This window comes from Tamandua tetradactyla, chromosome 24 (assembly GCF_023851605.1).
Source record: "Tamandua tetradactyla isolate mTamTet1 chromosome 24, mTamTet1.pri, whole genome shotgun sequence".
NCBI lineage: Eukaryota > Metazoa > Chordata > Mammalia > Pilosa > Myrmecophagidae > Tamandua > Tamandua tetradactyla.
Genome location: NC_135350.1, coordinates 36545232 through 36564472, shown reverse-complemented (window position 1 = coordinate 36564472; position 19241 = coordinate 36545232). Strand labels below are relative to the sequence as shown.

Genomic DNA, 19241 nt, shown 5'->3' with positions numbered 1-19241 from the left:
ACAAAATCAGGAGATTATTTTGTATGTACAGAATTTGTCAAATACTACATAAACTTTGCAAATCCCTTTTCCCCCACAAGTTTCCTCCCCACAACTGAAATAAATTATCTGATATTTTAATAAAGATTTCCCTTCAAATTAGATTGCAGAAGGGAGATCTTTTTAAACATACAAGAAACATCCATAGATCATGAATAAAATGGAGCTGCAAGCAATTGTACTGTTTTACTTCTTCTTCTCCTTCACTTTCAAACCTCTTTCTTTCTCCTCGGTAGATCCATCTCCAACCTGGTAAGCAGGGATATTGTGACTCAAAATCTATGGTTCAACTCTCCCTGCTGTCTTATTTATTCCACGGTACACTGTTTATGATACTGCTGATTTTGCACGCATGCCCTTTAGCTGCAAATCAGTCAATCAAAATAATGTTAATCATAGTTCTAGATTGTCTTATTAATAATTTTGTTCATATTACCAAGAGGAAACCAACTTTCAAAAAGCCTAACTGAAGGGAAGATTGTTCAAAAACAAGGAGCGTTAAGTCCAACATCAAATAAATAGTTTTGATGCATTTTACATTTGTTTTTTATTATTCTTCCAGAGTTACAGGAAACGTTTTGCATTTGGAAAGGGCCCTGAATTTTGTAATTTGGTTTGCAAGACATTTTTTTTTTTGTAGTGTCAGGAGTAACACACTCTTTCAATGTATTTTGTAAATTTTGCAATAACGCATTTTTCCAGTAGATGTCTCTAAAATGTTCTGAAATAGAAGGAAATTGTAGCTTTCTCTAATTACACAAGGACAAGAATTTAAGATCAGATGGTGTTAAATTGGAAAGGAGGATAAGAAAATCTTCTTTGCAAATCTATAAAAAAAATAGAGTCAACTCTAGCCAGTATTTTACAAAATATTATTTTATAAAATATGTCACAGAAGAGTGCTGAAAACATGCAAACATGTACTGTTATTGGAATAAACTGACCTCTAAACAGATGTTATAATTATATGATAAATATTTAGTTCTAAAAATTCTTTGAAATCGGGTGGGCTGTGGTGACTTAGCACGCAGAGTTTTCACCTGCCATGCTGGAGACCTGGGTTCAATTCCCGATGCCTGCCCATGAAAAAAAAAAAAAGAGTCTCTGAAATAATTCAATACACTATTGAACAATATATTTTAAACATGGGGCTTCTCTGGTAAGATTTTTTTTTGTCATGCCAAAAATATGAAATGAAAGTTATAAAATGTAAAGGAGAGGAAAAAGCTATGTTCTTTACATTTGCGTACTAGCTAATTGTTAAAAGAACACCATGTATGGTAAACTTTTTTTTGCACCAAATTACCTACCTTAACCAAATATCAGTATATTTTTATATCTTTATACGTGTACTGAATATTAACCATGTGAGAACTCACTTGCTGCTGCAGGATTCTGTTCTCTTCAGCTGGAAACTAAAGTCTTATCAAGACACCCAGGAAGGTATTCTGGTATCAAGGGCAAGTTAACTCGTTACTTGAGAGGCCATTAATGACTTCCTCCTATCTATTTCAAAGCCCTGAAAGAAAAAAAAACCTCACAAATAAAACCTAATTAAAGGAAAAAAAAACTAATAAGGAAGATGTTACTTTTGATACTTGCTAACCTTGCCCTTTTAAGTCCTTAATCCAATAAGGTCAGCGTTTCTGTTGGGGAGGGTGGGGTGGGGAAAAGCGGGGGGCGGGGTGTTGGTAATTGTTTTAGGAGAAGAGAAAAAAAAGAAATCCAATTTAAAAAAACAGCATTGTATTTCTAAAATATATGAAGTGACAATAATGATCTTTAAATTATTTGACTTAATAAATGCCCCTCTGTCCTTGTTATCTATCTTAGCAGGAAGGCTTAGAAAGGCTTAAGATAAAAATATTTGGAAGCTTGTGCCTTATGGGATAAAGCAAAGATTTGTGCTCTAGTGGAAGATAAGATCAATTGCCTGGAAAACTAAAATCTGTGGCAGTCCTAGTAGTAGAGAATACACTTGGGACAACAGGAAGATTGGTCAATGCAAAAATGGAACAGAATCGATCAACCAGGCTCTTTATCACAGGAGAGTAACTGACTCCACTGTCAGAGATCCTATCAGCACTTCTCCTCCTTAAATCCTATGCAATAAATTGGGATGAATGTAAGTATTGTGCTCCAGCCAACAAATAGATCTAGGAAAAGATAACATAAATTATTGCATTTGGAAAACAAACATTTCAAGTTTTTAGCAGTCTTGGCAGGAAACCCATCTAACACATTCTCAGGAAAAGAGTTTCATGTGACAATTGGATTTCAAGAACCTTTGTGTGATGCTTAATAATAGTTTCTTTAATTCGGGATTACAATTTCTTCACCTAGTTCCTCAAAAACAATTAATTTAAAAAATTAGAAAAAAGGAGAAATTTATACAGGCACATGCAATTGCATTAGTTTCTATCATTAGATACTTTGAAGTATCTTTCTGATTACATTTTCTTTAAACTCAGTCTATTCAAAGCTTTAAATTATATGGAATGAGTGTAATATTCATATTTCATATGTTTTATGTTTCCACATAATTAGAAGTGAACCAATGACGCGAGCACAAGAAAACTAAAGACTTTCATTTTACTTTTCTACATATTTTTTTTTGCTTTCAATTTCATTCTTTTTCACAGCTTTCTTCCTTCTCTCCCAATAGTCACTGGTTTTAAGGTTTGTTTGTTTGTTTGTTTGTTTTCATGGGCAGGCACCGGGAATCAAACCTGGATCTCCGGCATGGCAGGCAAGAACTCTGCCAGTGAACCACCGTGGCCCACCCTGTTTTAAGGCTGTTTTCTTATGTTTTTAGTTTGTATTTCTGGTCTAATGATTTTTCTATAGTCCGGCACTTTCTAGTTCCTTGTTTATATATACAGTCTATACAATACAGTCTTTCCAGATTGCAGAAATGATATTCATCTGATATTTTTTTTTACCATGAGGTCAATAGCAAATTAGATTTTTTTGTTAGAGAAGTTGTGTGTTTACAAAAAATAATACAGAAAATATGGAGTTCCCATATACCCCTCTTCACAAATGCAGTTTTCCCTATTATTAACATTTTGCACTCATGTGATAAAATAAGTAGACTTGGCACACTTTTCAAAAGTCAGCAGGACTGGTTTCTGAGCTCTCAATTTAATTCCATTGGTTTATTTGTCCTTGTGCCAATACCATGCTGTTTGTATTGCTGTAGCTTTTCAATAAGTTTTAATATTGGAAAACATGAGTCCTCAAACTTTGTTCTTTTTCAAGATGGCTTTAAGTGATTTGTGGTCCCTTTCCCTTCCTAAATTTGATGATTGGCTTTTCCATTTTTGAAAAGAAGGCTGTTGGAATTTGTTTGGGATTGCATTGAATCTGTAAATTGCTGGGTAAAATTGGCAGCTTATTATATTTGGCCTTCCAATCCATAAACAAGAAATATCCTCTGCTTTATTTAGTCCTTTGATTTTGTAGTTTTCTGTGTACAAATTTACATCCTTGGTTAAATTAATTACGAGATATTCAATTGTTTTTAGTTGCTAGGGTAAATGGAAATTTTTTCTTGATTTTTTTTCAGATTCTTCATTACTAGTTGTTTTAGTTTCCTAGGCTGCTTAAATAAATACCATGAAATGTAGATTTAAACAGTGGGAATTTGTCTACTTATAGCTTTGAGCTAGAAGAAAGTCCAAATCAAGGCATCATCAAGGGAATGCTTTCTCCACAAAGACTGTGGCATTCTGTCCCAGGACAAGGCACATGACGGCAACTCCTGGTATCTTCCTTCTCTTTCTGATTCTGTTTCAGTTTCTTACGTACTGTGGGTTTCTCTCTCTTTGGCTGAATTTCATTCTCTTAAAAAGGGCTCCAGTAATAGGATTAAGACCCATCCTCATTGAAATGGGCCAGACTTTAACTGAAATAACGTTATCAAAAGGTGCTATTTACAATAGCTTCATACCCAAGGAATGGATTAGATTTAAGAACATATTTTTCTGCAGCACATACAGTTCCAAACCACTATAGTAGTATAGAGAAACTATTGATTTTTACATGTTAATTTTATACCCTGCCGCTTTGCTGAATCATTTATTAATTCGAGTAGCTTTGCTGTGTTTTTTTTTTTTTCTTTTTCGAGACTTTCTGTATATAAGATCATGTCATTTGCAAACAGGAAAAATTGTACTTCTTCCTTTCCATGTTGAATGCCATGTTCTTCTCCTTGCCTCATTGCTCTGGTAAAACTTCCAATACAATACTGAATAACTGTGGAGGCAGTGGGTATTCTGATAGGGAAGGCTTTCAGTCTCTCACCATTAAGTATGATACTAGCTGTGACTTTTTCATGTATGCCTTTTATCATGCGGAAGAAGTTTCCTTCTAGTTCTACTTTTCTAAGTTTTTTTTAGTATGTTTGTTTTTTATCAAAAGGAGTGCCAGATTTTTCATAAGACTTTTCTGCATCAATTGAGATGACCATGTAAAACCATCTGGTTCTAGGCTTTTCTTTGTTGGGAGGGTTTTGATTACTGATTCAATTTATTTACTAATAATCGGTTTGTTGAGATCTTCTGTTGCTTCTTTGGTCAATGTGGATTGTTTGTGTGTTTCTAGGAATCTGTCCATTTCATCTTGGTTGTCTAATTTACTGGTGTAGATTGTTCAAAGTATCCTCTCGCAGTCATTTTCATTTCAGTGTGGTCTGTAGTAATGCGCCCATTTTCACTTCTAATTTTCATTATTTGTATCTTCTCCCCTTTTTTCTTTGTCAGTCTCATTAAAGGTTTGTCAATTTTATTGAACTTTCCAGAGACCCAATTTTCATTTTGTTGTTTCTAATTTTGTTGTTGTTGTTTTCTATTTCATTTATCTCTGTGCTAATCTTCATTATGTTTTTCCTTCTTGTTGCTTTAGGTTCAGTTTGCTTTTCTTTTTTCTAGTTCTTCCAGTTTTGAGGCTAGATGTCTGATTTGAGGTCATTCTTCTTTAACATATGCAATTAGAGCTGAAGATTTCCCTTTCTGCACTGCTTTCACAGCATCCCATAAGTTTCCATATGTTGTATTTTCATTTTCATTTGCCTCAAGTTATTTTTAAATTTCACTTCTGATTTCCTCCCATTGGTTATCTAAGAGTTTATTATTTAATTTCCGAATATTTGTGAATTTTCCATTTCTTCAACTGTTTTTTATTTCTAACTTTGTTCCATTGTGGACAGAGAATATATACTATATGATTTCAGTATTTTTTAATGTTGTTGTGTTACCTAACATACAATCTGTCTTGGAGAATGATTCATGTGTACTCAAGAAGAATGTGTATTCTGTTTTATTTGGTAAAGTTTTCTATATATGTCTATTGGGTCTAGTGAGTTTAGAGTATACTTCAAGTCTTGTATTTCTTTATTGATCTTCAGATAGATTTTCCATTTGTTATTGTAAGTGGTGAACTGTTATCCCTATTATTAGGGTAGAACAATCAATTTCTCCCTTCAAATCTCTAAGTTTTTGCTTAATATATTTTGGAACTCTGCTGTTAGGTATGTGTATATATATATATATATTTATTTATTTATAATGTTGAATTGACCTTTTTATCAGTATATGATGATCAGCTTTGTCCCTCACAATCATTTCTATTTTATCTAATATTAGTATACACATCAGCTCTCTTGGTTACTAATTGCGTCGTGTATTTTTTCCATCATTTCACTTTCAAACCACTTATATCTTTGAATGTAAGGCAAGTTTCTTGCAAATAGTTGAGTCAAATTTTTATATTCATTTTCCCAATCTTTGTCTTTTGATTGATGAGTTAATCCATTTACATTTAAGGTCACTATTGATATGATAATGCAGGACTGTCTTCTGCAGTTTTGCTAATTAGCCTTTGGGGTCATACCTTTTTGTCCTTTAATTCTTCCATTAGTGCCTACTTTTACAATTATTTGATACCAGGGATTTTACCATATTGAGTGTCTTCTCTTTTCCATCTGGTTATATTTTTCATATTTCTCTTGTGGTTACAATGGAGTTAAAATGTAACATCCTAAATATATAATAATAATATTTGGTTTGATACCAAATTAACTTCAATAGCAAGCACATATAATTTTCCTATGCCCTTCTGGCTCCCCACCTTTTTTGAGGGGTGGGGGACTTGTTACCACTTATGCCTCTTTACATCATATGCCCCAAACCTAGATACAACATTACTTTTTATGCATTTGTACTTTAGCACCTAAATTAAGTAAGAAGTGGAGTCCCATTCTAAACAATAAACTACAATAATACTAGCATTTATAATTATCTAAATTGTCACCTTTACCCCAGGTCTTTATTTCTTCATACCTCTTTGCAGCACTGTCTAGTGCCCTTTGAGTTTGAAAGAATCTCCTTTAGCATTTGCTTGTAGGGCGGGTATTGTGGCAATGAACTCCCTCAGTATTTATTTATCTGAGAATATCTTATTCTCTTTCTTATTTTTGAAAGAAAGTCTTATTGGATATAAAATTCTTTGGTTGACAGTTGTTTTCATTCAGAACATTAAGTATTTCAGCCCACTGCCTTCTTGCCTCAATGGTTTCTAATGAGAAATTGGAGCTCAATCTAATTGGTACTCCCTTGTACATAATACTTTGCTTTCCTCTTGCAGCTTTCAGAACTCTCTTTTGTCCTTTGCATTTGATACTGTGACCAATGTACAAAATACAACGGAGTATATTTGTCTTCATGTTTATCCTGTCTGGTGTTCTCAGGACTTATATGTACATCCTCATGTCTTTTGCTAAGTTTGGGAAATTATCTGTATTATTTCAGTGAATATTCTTTCAGACCCTTTTTCCCAGTTTTCCCTTACTTGTCCCAGAGGTGTTTTAGTCTAGTTTTGCTTTTTATAATTCTTTATTTTTTCTTTCTTCTTATCAGCCTGACTCATTTCAAGTGTCTTGTCTTTGAGCTCATTGATTGTTTCTTCTGCCAGCTCCAATCTGTTCTTGAAACCCTCCTACGAATTTTTCATTTCACTTATTCTTGTCTTATAAAATTCCAGTAATTCTCTTTGGTTCCTTTTTAAATTTTCTATTTCTTGACTAAGATTTTTATGTTGCTCATCCACTGTTTTTCAGTTTCTTCTCTGTATTTTCCTTCATCTACTTGGGCATTTGTTTCTTTTTTTTTCCTTGAGTGTTTTTAATGTAATTTTATTGAGCTATCCATATATATTATGCAATCTATCCAAAATATACAAACAGTGAATTACAGTATCATCACATAGCTGTGCATTCATCACCAGGATTATTTTCGAACATTTGCATAACTCCATAAAAAGAAAACTGCAAACATCCCATACCCCTTACCTGCCCCCCTCCCTTACTGTTCTCTAGTATAGCACTCTACCCCAATTTTAGGACTTACAGTAGAAATAGGTTAGCTAAGGCAGTGTAGTGTTGTCAGAGATACATACGTAGATCAATGGAACAGAACAAACCATCCAGAAGTAGATCCATACAATCAGGGAAACTTTTTTTGCCATATAGTTATACAATCATTATCAAAGATAAGTGCTGTTGGATTACAGTTCAACAACTTCAAGTATTTCCCCCTGCTATTCTAAAATATAAGACACTAAAAAGAAATTTCTTTATAGTGACTAGTCAGTGGTCACAGTCATTTGTTAAATCCTAATTTCTCCGTTACATCTCCTTCTTCTCATTTGATCTTTTGCTCAATCTTCAGGGATATCTGGGCAATGTTCATTTTAACTTCTTCATGCTGGAAAGGGGCATTGCACTTATGGATTAGAGGTATGACTCTGGTTGATGTTCTTGAAGAGACTGTACCTCTGGATTTCAGGGCTTATCTGGCATAGCATCAATCCGGAGGCTTTATGTATCTGAAAAAAATAAACTTACAAAGTTTTTTATAGAGACTTGGAGTAACCTCTAGAATGACCTTTTGACTCTTTTGAAATCTTTTAGCCCTGAAACTTTATTTTGTTGATTTCTTTCCCCCTTCTGATCAAGAAGCCATTCTCAAGTCCATGATTGAAGGTCAGGCTCGTCTCTGAGAATCATGTCCCTATGTTGCCAGAGAGACTTACACCCCTGGCAGTCATGTCCCACATAAGGGGGAGGGAAGTGAGTTTATTTGTAAAGTTGGCTTAAAGAGAGAGGCCAAATATAAGCAATAAGAGAGGCTCTCTGGAGGTGAGTCGTAGGCATAATTGCAAGCAGGCTTAGCTTCGCCATTGCAGAAATTAAGTTTTATAAGACCTAAGATCAAGGGCTTGGATTATTAAATTAGGTGTCCTTAATGCCTGAAAGAATATCAGAAATCCCCCAGTTGGGGAAATTTGATAGTTTTGCATTTTGCCCAGTACCTCAGGGGGACTTTGCAAATGCTTTTTTATTTTCTGCCTACAATACTCTGGAATATATCCAGGTATTACATTAACCTATACAGAATTACAAGATCTCACTCCCTATTCCAGGTTCCATGTGATTAGGTTGTCTAAATAAACTGAACAGATCAGTTAAATTAGATAGTATGTTACAGAAAATTTAAATTTTTGACCAATAAACATCCCTTGCTTTGGTCTCACATAGAACTTGAAGCTTTAAAATACAGTCAGTATTATTACCTTTTACTTGCATTCTGGTTTACCTTAGTCCTAACCCAGTTCATTTCATCCATAGCTCTAAGCAAAGTCTGATCTGTTTTTCAGCTCCTTTAACGGTTGCTGTATGGAGTAATGCTTAACATTCTGTGCTGCAGAACTCCAACTCTAAATCTCAGATATTGCACAGATACTCAGTGTTCCAGGGAACTACCAGGTTATACACAGAGAACATAGCATCTCAGAATTTAGAAATAACAATTAAAACTGAAGAATAGGGTTCATTTTCCAGCCCATGCGCTTCCAAACAAACACTCAGGAGTAGATATGACTGCTTTAAGAGCTTACAATCTAGGAACCTTTAAACTGAGATTAAATAAATATTAGTTTAATATTCTGTACTCTTTAATTATCAATTGCCCAATCTCTGCCTACTTTCTATCCATGTCTGCCCACTTTCTATTCTTAGATAGTCTATGCTTTCAAATTCAGTTCTCAGAGTTTGCTCATTATAGTTTGTTTAAAATAGTGAGACCATATATTATTTGTCCTTTTGTTCCTGGCTATTTAACTCAACATAATGTCCCCAAGGTTCGTTCGCCTAGTTGCATGCCTCACAACTTCATTCCTTTCTGCAGCAGCTCAATGTTCCGTTGTTCATCCAATGAAACACCAAGGTTCACCCTTCTGTTCATCTGTTGATTTACTCTTAGGCCACTCCCATCCATTGCAAATGATGAAGAATGCTGCTATAAACACCAGTATGCAATGCCTGTTCATGCACCTGATTTCATTTCTTCCTGTCTTTCTGTCTAATAACAGATTTGCAGGGTCATGTGGCAATCCTATACTTAGCCTCCTGTAGAACCACCACACTGCCCTCCAGGGGACTGCACTATTTTACTTCATTATAAAAAGTAAATAGTTTATTTCTCTCTCCACATCTTCTCCAGCACTTATATTCTTCTGTTTATTTTTAAAACAGTTTTATTCACACATCATACAATCCATTCTAAATGTACAATCAATGGTTCCCAGTATAATCACAGTTATGCCTTCATCACCACAATGTATATGAGAACATTTCCATTTCTTCCACAAAGAAAAAAGAAGAGGAGAAAAGAAAAGGTAAAAAGAGAAAAAAAAAAAAGAACAGGTATCATCCCCCCATATATCCCTCTCTCATTGACATTTAGCTTTAGTATATTTCTTTTGTTGCAGATAATGAAAGAACACTGCTGTTAACCATAGATCCCAGTTTGTGTTAATTGTATTTTCTCCATATACCATCTCATTTTTAACACCTTGCAATGCTGACATTCAATTTTTCTCCCTCAAGTAAAATCTTTCTTGTATTTTTACATTTAATCACCATCATTGTCCACTTTATGTTTTTGCCACTTTATACAGTTCCAGTTTTTATCCTCTATCTTTCCTGTTGTCATACAGGCCCCCATCCTTCCTCTTTCAACCATATTCATGCTCAGCTTTTTTCACTGTACTTACAATATTGTGTCCTGAGGCATTTTTAATATCATTTTTTAAAGACTTTGTTTAGTATGTTCACATTCTGTTCTTTTTCATTGGTGTTTTCTGGATTTTTGTCCTCTTCCATTGGATAGGCATTATTGTCTGTTACTTTGTTTGTCTTGTACGCCTTTATTGCATACTGTACATTTTAATATTTTAAAATGCTCATTCTGGGATTTATTCCCTGAAATGTCTGTTTCTTGAATTTATAACCAGCTGGTGCTAAAACAAAGGTATTTTTGAGTTTCAATCCTTCTATCAGGAAGGACTGTCCCAGGTTTACCCTGTCTGTCTGGGCCTATGTGTTATCTAGGACTTTTGCTTATTGTTTTGGAGTTCCCATATTTACAGGAGTTTGGTTGTCCCCTCTGTTTCCCAGGATACACACCTCCCTCTCCCAGGTATTTGAAGCCTGAAAGTCTTTGCCCCCAAATTATCTGCTTCTCTAGTTTCTTACTTTCCTTTTATTGTCTCAAGCTGCTTTTGCATGGAATGCAAATTTTATGAGGAGGGGCATGTTGGAAACTTTTCTAAGTCAGTCTTTCCCAACTGAAATAAGGCCATAGGCCCCCAAAGGGTCCAAAGTACACTGGAGAGGTGTTCAGGAAGGGTTCCAAGAGCTTCTTCCTTGGCTCCTCAAAGCTGAGGTTTCTTGGCCTGCCCTGCAAAGGCAGCCATTCATCTAACTCTCCTCCACAGCCCTGAGGAAACTTGGTGTCTTTAAGTCTGCTCTGCAGTCTGCCACTGCCAAGTCCTTTGTCTGTGATGGGTTGAAACAACGGTTGCCATTGCCTTTGTCTGGGGAGGGTTGAAACAGAGTCGTCCTCAGTTTCGGGCCCCCAGTAATCCAAAGTTCCTAATCCAAAGCCATGATCAGTGATTGGTCATGTCTATTCCTGGTCTTGGCTGAAAGGATTTTTATATCTCTTTCTCTCCTCTGTGAGTTAGCCAGGGCTTTGAACCCGTTGTGGCCTGCTGTGGACCGGGGAATGGGCACCAGTTGCCACCAAGTGGAGAGAGCAATTTATTGTTCTTTACCGTAATTTATTAGCCTCTTCTTACTGCTCTTCCCTGGATGATGTACAGTGTTCTTCTGGCCTCTGGACTTTCAAAGTAGTTGTTTTAGGCAGTTCTTTTTTGTTTAACAGTTATTCTGGTGAATGGACTGTTCCTGGAGCTCCCTACTTCATCTTCCCATGACTCCCTTATTAACACTTTTTGATAAAATATTTTTGAAAGTTTTATTATTTCAAAATCTTTGCTTTACTTGAAAAATTGTATTATTACTAATGTTTATTTTGTGAAACTGATTTTATGACACTCTACTATTTTCCTCTGGATGATTGCAAAATTTTTATGTTTACTATGAACTTTAACAGATAACAGAATGCAAATGCCATTATGATGAAAAATGAATTAGTAATTTTGATTTTAAATTATACAACTTTGGATCATTATTTGCAACAAACATTTACATATTTGAAATTATAATCCATTGATTTATATTGAAATTCAAGTTGATTTTAATTCTAGCAAAACAAATTTGTTTTATTTTTTTTATTGCTTAGATAATATTATAAGATGTTGCAGATTAATTTAGTTTTCTACAGTACCATCAGATAATCCATGTCTAAGTTTGTTATTAATAAAATGTCTAAGTTTTTTCTCAGTTTCAAAAAATTCTTATTTATGATATCTGAAAAAAATGCTTACAATTTGTTTAAGCTTTTGTCTCTTTTTCAGTGTTTTTAATAATTTAGCATGCTACTCAATTGTAATTATCAAAAACCATGCACTGGGCGGGCCGCGGTGGCTCAGCGGGCAAAGTGCTTGCCTGCTATGCCAGAGGACCTCGGTTCGATTCCCGGCCCCAGCCCATGTAACAAAAACGGAGAAACAGAATACAATAAAACAAGAAAATGTTTAAAAATGTTTCCCTTTCTTCCTTCTTTCCTTCCTTCTATCCTTCCTTCCTTCTCTCTGTCTTTCCTTTAAAAAAAAAAAAAAAAAAAAAAAAAACCATGCACTTAGAAAAATTAACATGCACTTACAAACCAAAGTAAATACCAAATGATTCTGAAGCGCTAGCATCTATATAAATCATAGGCAGCAGTAAATTGATGATTCTGCTAAAACACTGAATGCTTCATAAAGCCTGTGCAGTACAATCATCCCATCTGTCACAACGTGGACCCAACAAACTGGTGTTCTGAAAAGTTCTTAGACATTGCAATAGCAGGAATTCCATTCATTCTATATCCTATAAAATATATACTTTATGATATATCTTACAATTAACTTAGAGTAAGTTTCTACCATAATTTTTATAACATTAATTTCATCAGTTTTTCATTTTACTATTTTATATTTGCCAGCAGGTATAGCTGAATTACAATATTTTACAGTTGGTCGGATGTTTTGCTCCCTACTGATTAAATACAGTCATGGAGTTGGGGTATGTGGACTATTGTTAGATGGGGATGTTACAGCCTAGCTTTCGAGTGGAAAGGGGATTTTATTTCTGAGAGATTCAAAGCTTATCATTAGGGACCATGAGATTATCAGTGGGCTCTAGACTTGAGTGCTGGGAAGATGGCATTCTTCATATGCTTCCATGCTTAGCAGCACTTTCTTAGGCATCTTGTGTTGGGACAAGATGGAATGGCAATATCTATATAAGGAATCCAGGAAGCTATGGAGAGTACCTTCCACCCCACTTTGCTTACTCTTTGTAATCTCCATTTCTCTGTGGAATGGTAAGAGACTCAAGGTTTTCATTTGCTGGAGTTTTGTTTATCTTATCAACAGGCATGTGGTTTTTAAAATGTTTGAAGACTGGTTACTGGACTTCAATTTTAATATGAAAATATCCGGCATTTTCTGCTTTAGAACAATGGGTTGACTTTTTAGAATTAGACAGTTTTATGCTGTTCTAAACCGGTGGCTCTTAACTGGGGCCATGTATCAAAATCACCTGAGTAGTCTTTTTAAAAATGCACAAATGCCCAAATCCTCAAAACTGATCTACGGTATCAGAATCTTCCAATGGGGAACGGAAGGAGTATGCACATGTTTGTCAAAGCTTTACAGGTGCTTCTAATTTCCATCGCTGGTGAAAAAAATATCATTCTAAAGGAATGTAAAAAAAATACATGACGCATTTTAGAAGCTAATGACAAAAAGGAAATTTGTATAGTAATGAAATAGTGTGGCTCTGTTTTTCCTATAATTATGCATTGCTTCCTAACAAATTATCCCTGACCCTTATCCAGTTATGGTCCTGCCTTTAAAGGAACTGACTTTTTTTTTAGCATGTTCCAGCTGAAAAAGTTGAGCAGTAAGAAAATGAAAGGATCATTGGTTCATACTTTAAACCCACTTTGTCCTTCTGCTTTAAATATTTATATATCTGTAACTTGAACACTCTTCCACTTATAAGAGGAATAGGGGAAGTAGTGAGGTAGGAAATTATTAAGGAAGATTTATTTTGGACATTTATTGCTGTGGTTCTTAAAATTCAGTGTGCATCAGAATCAATTTGGAGGGCGTGATAAAAAACAGATTGCTGCTCTCCTACCCTGAGTTCCTAAAATGACTAGGTCTTGGTTGGGGTGCTAAAACTGCATTTCTAAGAATCCCCCGGTGATGCTTATATTGCTGAATTAGGCACACCAGTTTGAGAAACACCAGTTTACTCTCTGTTTACCTTCTTGAATAGACCTATGTTTAAGCTGCCAGAAAATGATTTGCCCTATCAACTAAGCAGGAAACTTAGATGATAAATTTGAAAAATTTATGATGATAAATAGAAAATTTTATGCAATTATTTAATAGCTATATGTATGAATTAGTTTAAATTAAGGCGTAAGAACATTGTTGCTAAGACTCACCAGAAGATTAACACTTTTCCCTAGTCCCTACTAAATACACTTCTCCCCCAGCTGCAGATTATTTCTTCCACCAAATAAAGCAACAATTATACATGACATTCTATCAGACAGTAGAACAAAACAGAGGCACACTCAAAAATAAAAACCTTGGACATGAATGGAAATTCATTAATTTAGCTCAGTGCCCTGAAGAAAAGCCATATAAAATTCAATATAACAATAGAGACTAACCCATATTAGAGCAAAATATATTAACTTTTATGGAGTAGAGATGCTTTAGTATTATTGTCACCACCACATATGCCTCGGGGAGCATAATTAACATGTGCCAGAGGTGCAGAGTTTCATTGGTACATGATTTCACATGGGAAGAAGCACAGCCAGACACCACACTTGTTTTCTCATGTCTGATATGCAGACTTCAATGAATAAATTAGTTTACTAGAAGTCTGTAAATTACAGACATAAATTACTTGATGTGTTCAATATTTTTAATTAATCCTCCCTCTAAATAGTTTTCTCCAAAGAAAAATTATATTGCTGTTTAAAATATTGCTTGAGTCGTGGGAAAGCAATTCTTTAACAGAGTAGATTTATTTTATAATAACTTCTATTTCCTAGAATTTCCATTTCTTTATGGGTTGGTCTCCTTATGAGGTACCCTGTAAAAATTTACCTTTAGTTTTAGTTCATTTTGAGCCTATATATTTCTTAAAAATCTGGGAACAATCCAGGTAAATGGCACTATTCATTAAACAGATATTCTTTGGGTAAAGAACCTGTAGCTCTCTCTTATTGCCAGGTAGACACCAGTTGAAAATCATATTGTTAGGCAAGCAGCCTTATGGCAGCCCACTTATAAAGCTGCTCTAGCTTTTAACACAGATGATTTTAAAGTCTCAATTAAGCAGACAGATTACGTTGGTTAGTTTCCTTAGCTTCCCTAAACTGCCATCCATTTTCATGTAAAGGAGACCCCAATATTTTATTTTATCCAGAGACCTGCATTCAGATTCCAAGGGTGGATCACACTGCCCTGCAAACAGTGGTGGAGCAGCTTACTCTGCAATCCTCGCAGACCATCAGGCTTCAGCACACGGGAAGATGAATGCCAGCCACTTCATTATGCAGGACTGGAAAAATAAGGCTGTCCCAATGCTCAACACTCTCCTCTTTTTGTTTTGGTCTAGCCCAGGAACAGCAGCAATTGATACACAGCAACCAGGCAGAGAGTCACGCAGCTGTTGAAAATGGGACTGTCAAGCAGAAGCATCAACAGCAGCCGCAAGACTGTGGAGACCCAGGTCAGAGATTGTAATGACTATCATCTCACCCCAATTATTGCCAGCACTATTATTATAACTTTCACACAAAAAAATCCCTTGGCCGTCAAATGTTTGATGGTGACACATACTCTCAATCCCTTTATGTTGGTGCTGGGTGAGCTGTAGTTTCCTAAACTGAAAGGACCATGGATGATTACTGAAGCACTGTGGAGAGTACAGAAGGAAAATTAAAATGTTGATGCTGGTTGCAAGAAAATCACAGGTTTCTAAAATATAACAAAATTTCTGTCCTCTGGAGAGTGCAATGATGGAAAAATGTTGACATGCAAGAAGTGTCTTTGACCACACTTAGGGAGCCAAGAAGGCATCCTTCCATTCGTGAATAAGAGATGGCTAAGTGGTGTTGAGCAGTGACTGGGGAAAAAAGAATTGGGACTAAGAACCAATCAGAATCTTGTGTCGATGCAAATTTGGCATGTCACATATTTTTGGTCTCTCTTATAATGCTTTGACAACTTCTTTTAAGGCTCAAATTTAGCCCTTAGAAGCATAAGTTTGGTTATTTTGAACAGTTCCATTTCAGTGTGCTTGGCACAGTTCTGGTCATACAAAACAAGCACTCAAATTGAGAATTGTGACTTAAAGGGATCTTTTGAAGGAATACCTGAGTATACCTTGGAAAATGTACTTCCTTTTGTTTAATTGATTGAAATTGAGTGTCTTTATAAAATGCCATCAATTCCTCTTTGAATTATTGAAGTTGATGTTCAAGGGATATGAATAACGTTGCTATAGAAGAAATTCCAACTGAATTCTGAATCTTTTCATTGTGCATTGAAAATACCTCAAAAAAAGAATCAAATTCTCAGAGTGTAGATACAACTGCACACATATATACAGCCATGCATATTTAATGCTGGAGTATTGGATTTGGAACCAGAAAACAAGCCATTAGCTCTGTCACCTCAAGCAAGGTGCTTAAATTTTCTGAACTTTATTTTCTTCAATAATCTCTACCTTTGAGATTTAAATAAGCTATAAAAAAAGAAGACTGTGAAATTGGTAGGCAAAATTAAAGTACTTTAGAAATATAAGTTATTATAATGCTTTCTACAAATTTATATCCTTCAATAGTCTAACATTCAGGTTGTCATTTGTTAAGTGAATATAGGCAAAATTTTCAGCTATATTATAGCAAACGTGGTTTATTTGAATTACTTTTAACCTGCTCATGAAACTGGAGTGATTTTAAAATCTGTTTTTATAATGCTTCAAGTTTTCTCTCCTTGTACATACAGCTGTGACGCAAAAAATGACTGACCAGATGAGCCATCAGGCAATGAAATTGACTCTGCTCCAAAAGAAGGTTGATAATATTTCTTTGGCTGTGAATGATATAAGGAACACATACTCCTCCCTAGAAGGGAAAATCAGTGAAGATAAAGGCAGGGAATTTCAATCTTTTCTAAAAGGTAAAAATAAAATTAATTATTCATTAAGATGAAGCGAAAAGTCAATGATTCATTCATCTTTTCTCACATCACTTTGGGATCTTTCTTTGAGATCAGATGGCATGGAAGTCTGTCAGATATTTTTTGAATGAGATATTTGAAGGTCACTATTTTCCCAATTATTAAAAAAAAATATGTATTTTATACCATATAGTAGAAGCTTTAACTCAATATTTCCTCTAGTTGCATGACATTATGTACCTAGTTGCAGCCTAATGTTTATTTACAGATAATATGAGCCATACCATAATTTACCTGCATTGTGATATACAGTTCAAAATGGTAATAAGGTAAAGGACTGACTTATCAAGGCAGGCAGATGTATGGCTTTTCTCAATAATGTTGATGGACATATTTAGAATGAAACTAAGATGCTTATTACTGCAGAAATTATCTAGCTCATGGAGTACAATCAGTAAAATAGACCACAAAGTGTTTCAAATCAGAAAAATAATTTCTTTATGAATGTGATTAGCCTTTGCCTGAGTTTTGAGCTTTTAAAACAATGCAAATTTGTTATCTTACAGTTCTCTGAGTACAGATCTTACTGAGCTAAAGTCAAGATGTCAGCAGGCTATGCTCATTTCTGGAGAATCTAGGGAAGAAACTCCTGCTTATTTGCACTCTGGGTGGAATTCAATTTCTTGCAGCTGTAAGAACAGATCTTCATTTTCTTGCTGGATATTAGCTGAAGACCATTCTCAGTTTCTATTAGTTACCTCATTCCTAGGCTCATGATCCCCTTTCTCCATCTTCAAAGCCAGCAACAGCATGTTGAGTCTTCACAGCATCTCTCCCACCCAGCCTTCTACCTTCCTCCTCCATTTTTTATTTTTGTGTGGCCAGGCACCGGGAATCCAGCTTGGGTCTCCTGCATGGCAGACGAGAACTCTGCCTGCTGAACCCCGCTCTTAAAAGTGGCCCACCCCCTCCTCCACTTTTAAGGATGCCTGTGATTAGAGAAGGTCCACCAGAATAATTTAGGATAATCTTCTCATCTCGGGGAACCTAACCTTAATCACACCTGCAAGTCCCTGTTGCCAAGTAAAGTGAGAGTTCCAGGGGATTAGGGTGTAGACATCTGCATTATTCTGCTTACTACAGGATTTGTGTGTAGTGAGTAATTGCTATGACAGGGTTATAAACAGAGCAAAATGAGACCATGTAGGAGAGGCAACCAATACAATTTAAAAGGATCAGGGAAAGCTTCTAAGAAGAAAGTTTTTTTTTTTCTAAAAGAAAAAGCATTGTGACTGATAACCTATGGATCAGGAAGAGTTAACCATATAAAGGGGTTTCAGGTAGATGGATGGTCAGGGAAGTAGTTTGGTTACTTAGGGGTGTCACAATTCATAGGGGTTATTGAATGTTTCCAGGTTTCAGTCTCTTTCATTTTGCTCTTATTCCTAAAAATAGTCTCACTGTACAGGTCTCATTCCCATGATTCACAAGTTATCTTTTATCTATAGTGGCTTACAGATAAAGAAAATAAATAGGTGGAGCCTTGCCATATCTTTTACCTGTACAGACACTTTCATAGCTCAATAGTAACCATGATATTTTTATCAAGTAATTAATCTGGGCCATTCAGCTACTGAAAGAAGGACCTTGTTTTATATATCCAGCACATCCCCCATAGCCAGCACTTGTCAATGGCAAGCATGAGAGAACACTATTTTTTCCTGAAGTGATAACTTGAGAAAGAAGTTAAATAGAAACTGCCATATAATCGACTGTAACCAACTCAGTGAAATTTGTTTAGCAAAATTGCAAAACCAACTGAGAAAATTAGGCCTGCCAATTGCTTTGTGTGAAACTTCTAATGAAATTTCTGGCTCTGGCACTGATATAGAAAAAACATACACTCAGCAACAATACAGAATTCTCTCCTCGGGAGGAGACATCAGTTGTGCGCTGAATGCAATAATTAATGAAAAGAACCAGAGGGCTTATAGTTGATGAATATTCTTAAAGGCAGCAGAGCCTAAACACACCCCCAAGGTGCTGGGATTGCCTAGCAACACCTCACCTTCCTCCCACGCTTTACCTCCCAGGTGAGAAATGCATAGAAACTATCCAGAATCAAATGCCCCAACCCCTTAAGAGGTGTCAGTATGTACCAAAAAGCCATCATTCAAGCCACTGAAGGGACGTGGCAAGTGTCTGATATTAAATATATCTGTTAAGTCAACAAATGCAATACCATCTTTTTAAGAACGTAGACATACATGAGTTATATGAATCAGAATCAAATACAATTAAAATGATGCTCCTCTTCAGTTTATTAGCATAAAACATGCTGATGTAGCTTTGCAAAATCAAATTTTGCATAGATGTTTCTTCAGTAAAAACTTATAGAAATGTTACCTGAAAAGCTC

General features: G+C 35.4%; 1 protein-coding gene across 1 annotated transcript in view; it reads left to right on the top strand.

Annotated features, from left to right (window-relative positions):
• The window catches only part of MMRN1 (multimerin 1), a 90378-nt gene that overhangs the window by 52517 nt on the left and 18620 nt on the right, over positions 1-19241 (top strand). Inside the window, exons 5-6 of the mRNA XM_077142864.1 lie at positions 15257-15370; positions 16651-16824. Coding sequence (XP_076998979.1) covers positions 15257-15370; positions 16651-16824 — 288 coding nt within the window. The remainder of the gene's footprint in view (positions 1-15256; positions 15371-16650; positions 16825-19241) is intronic.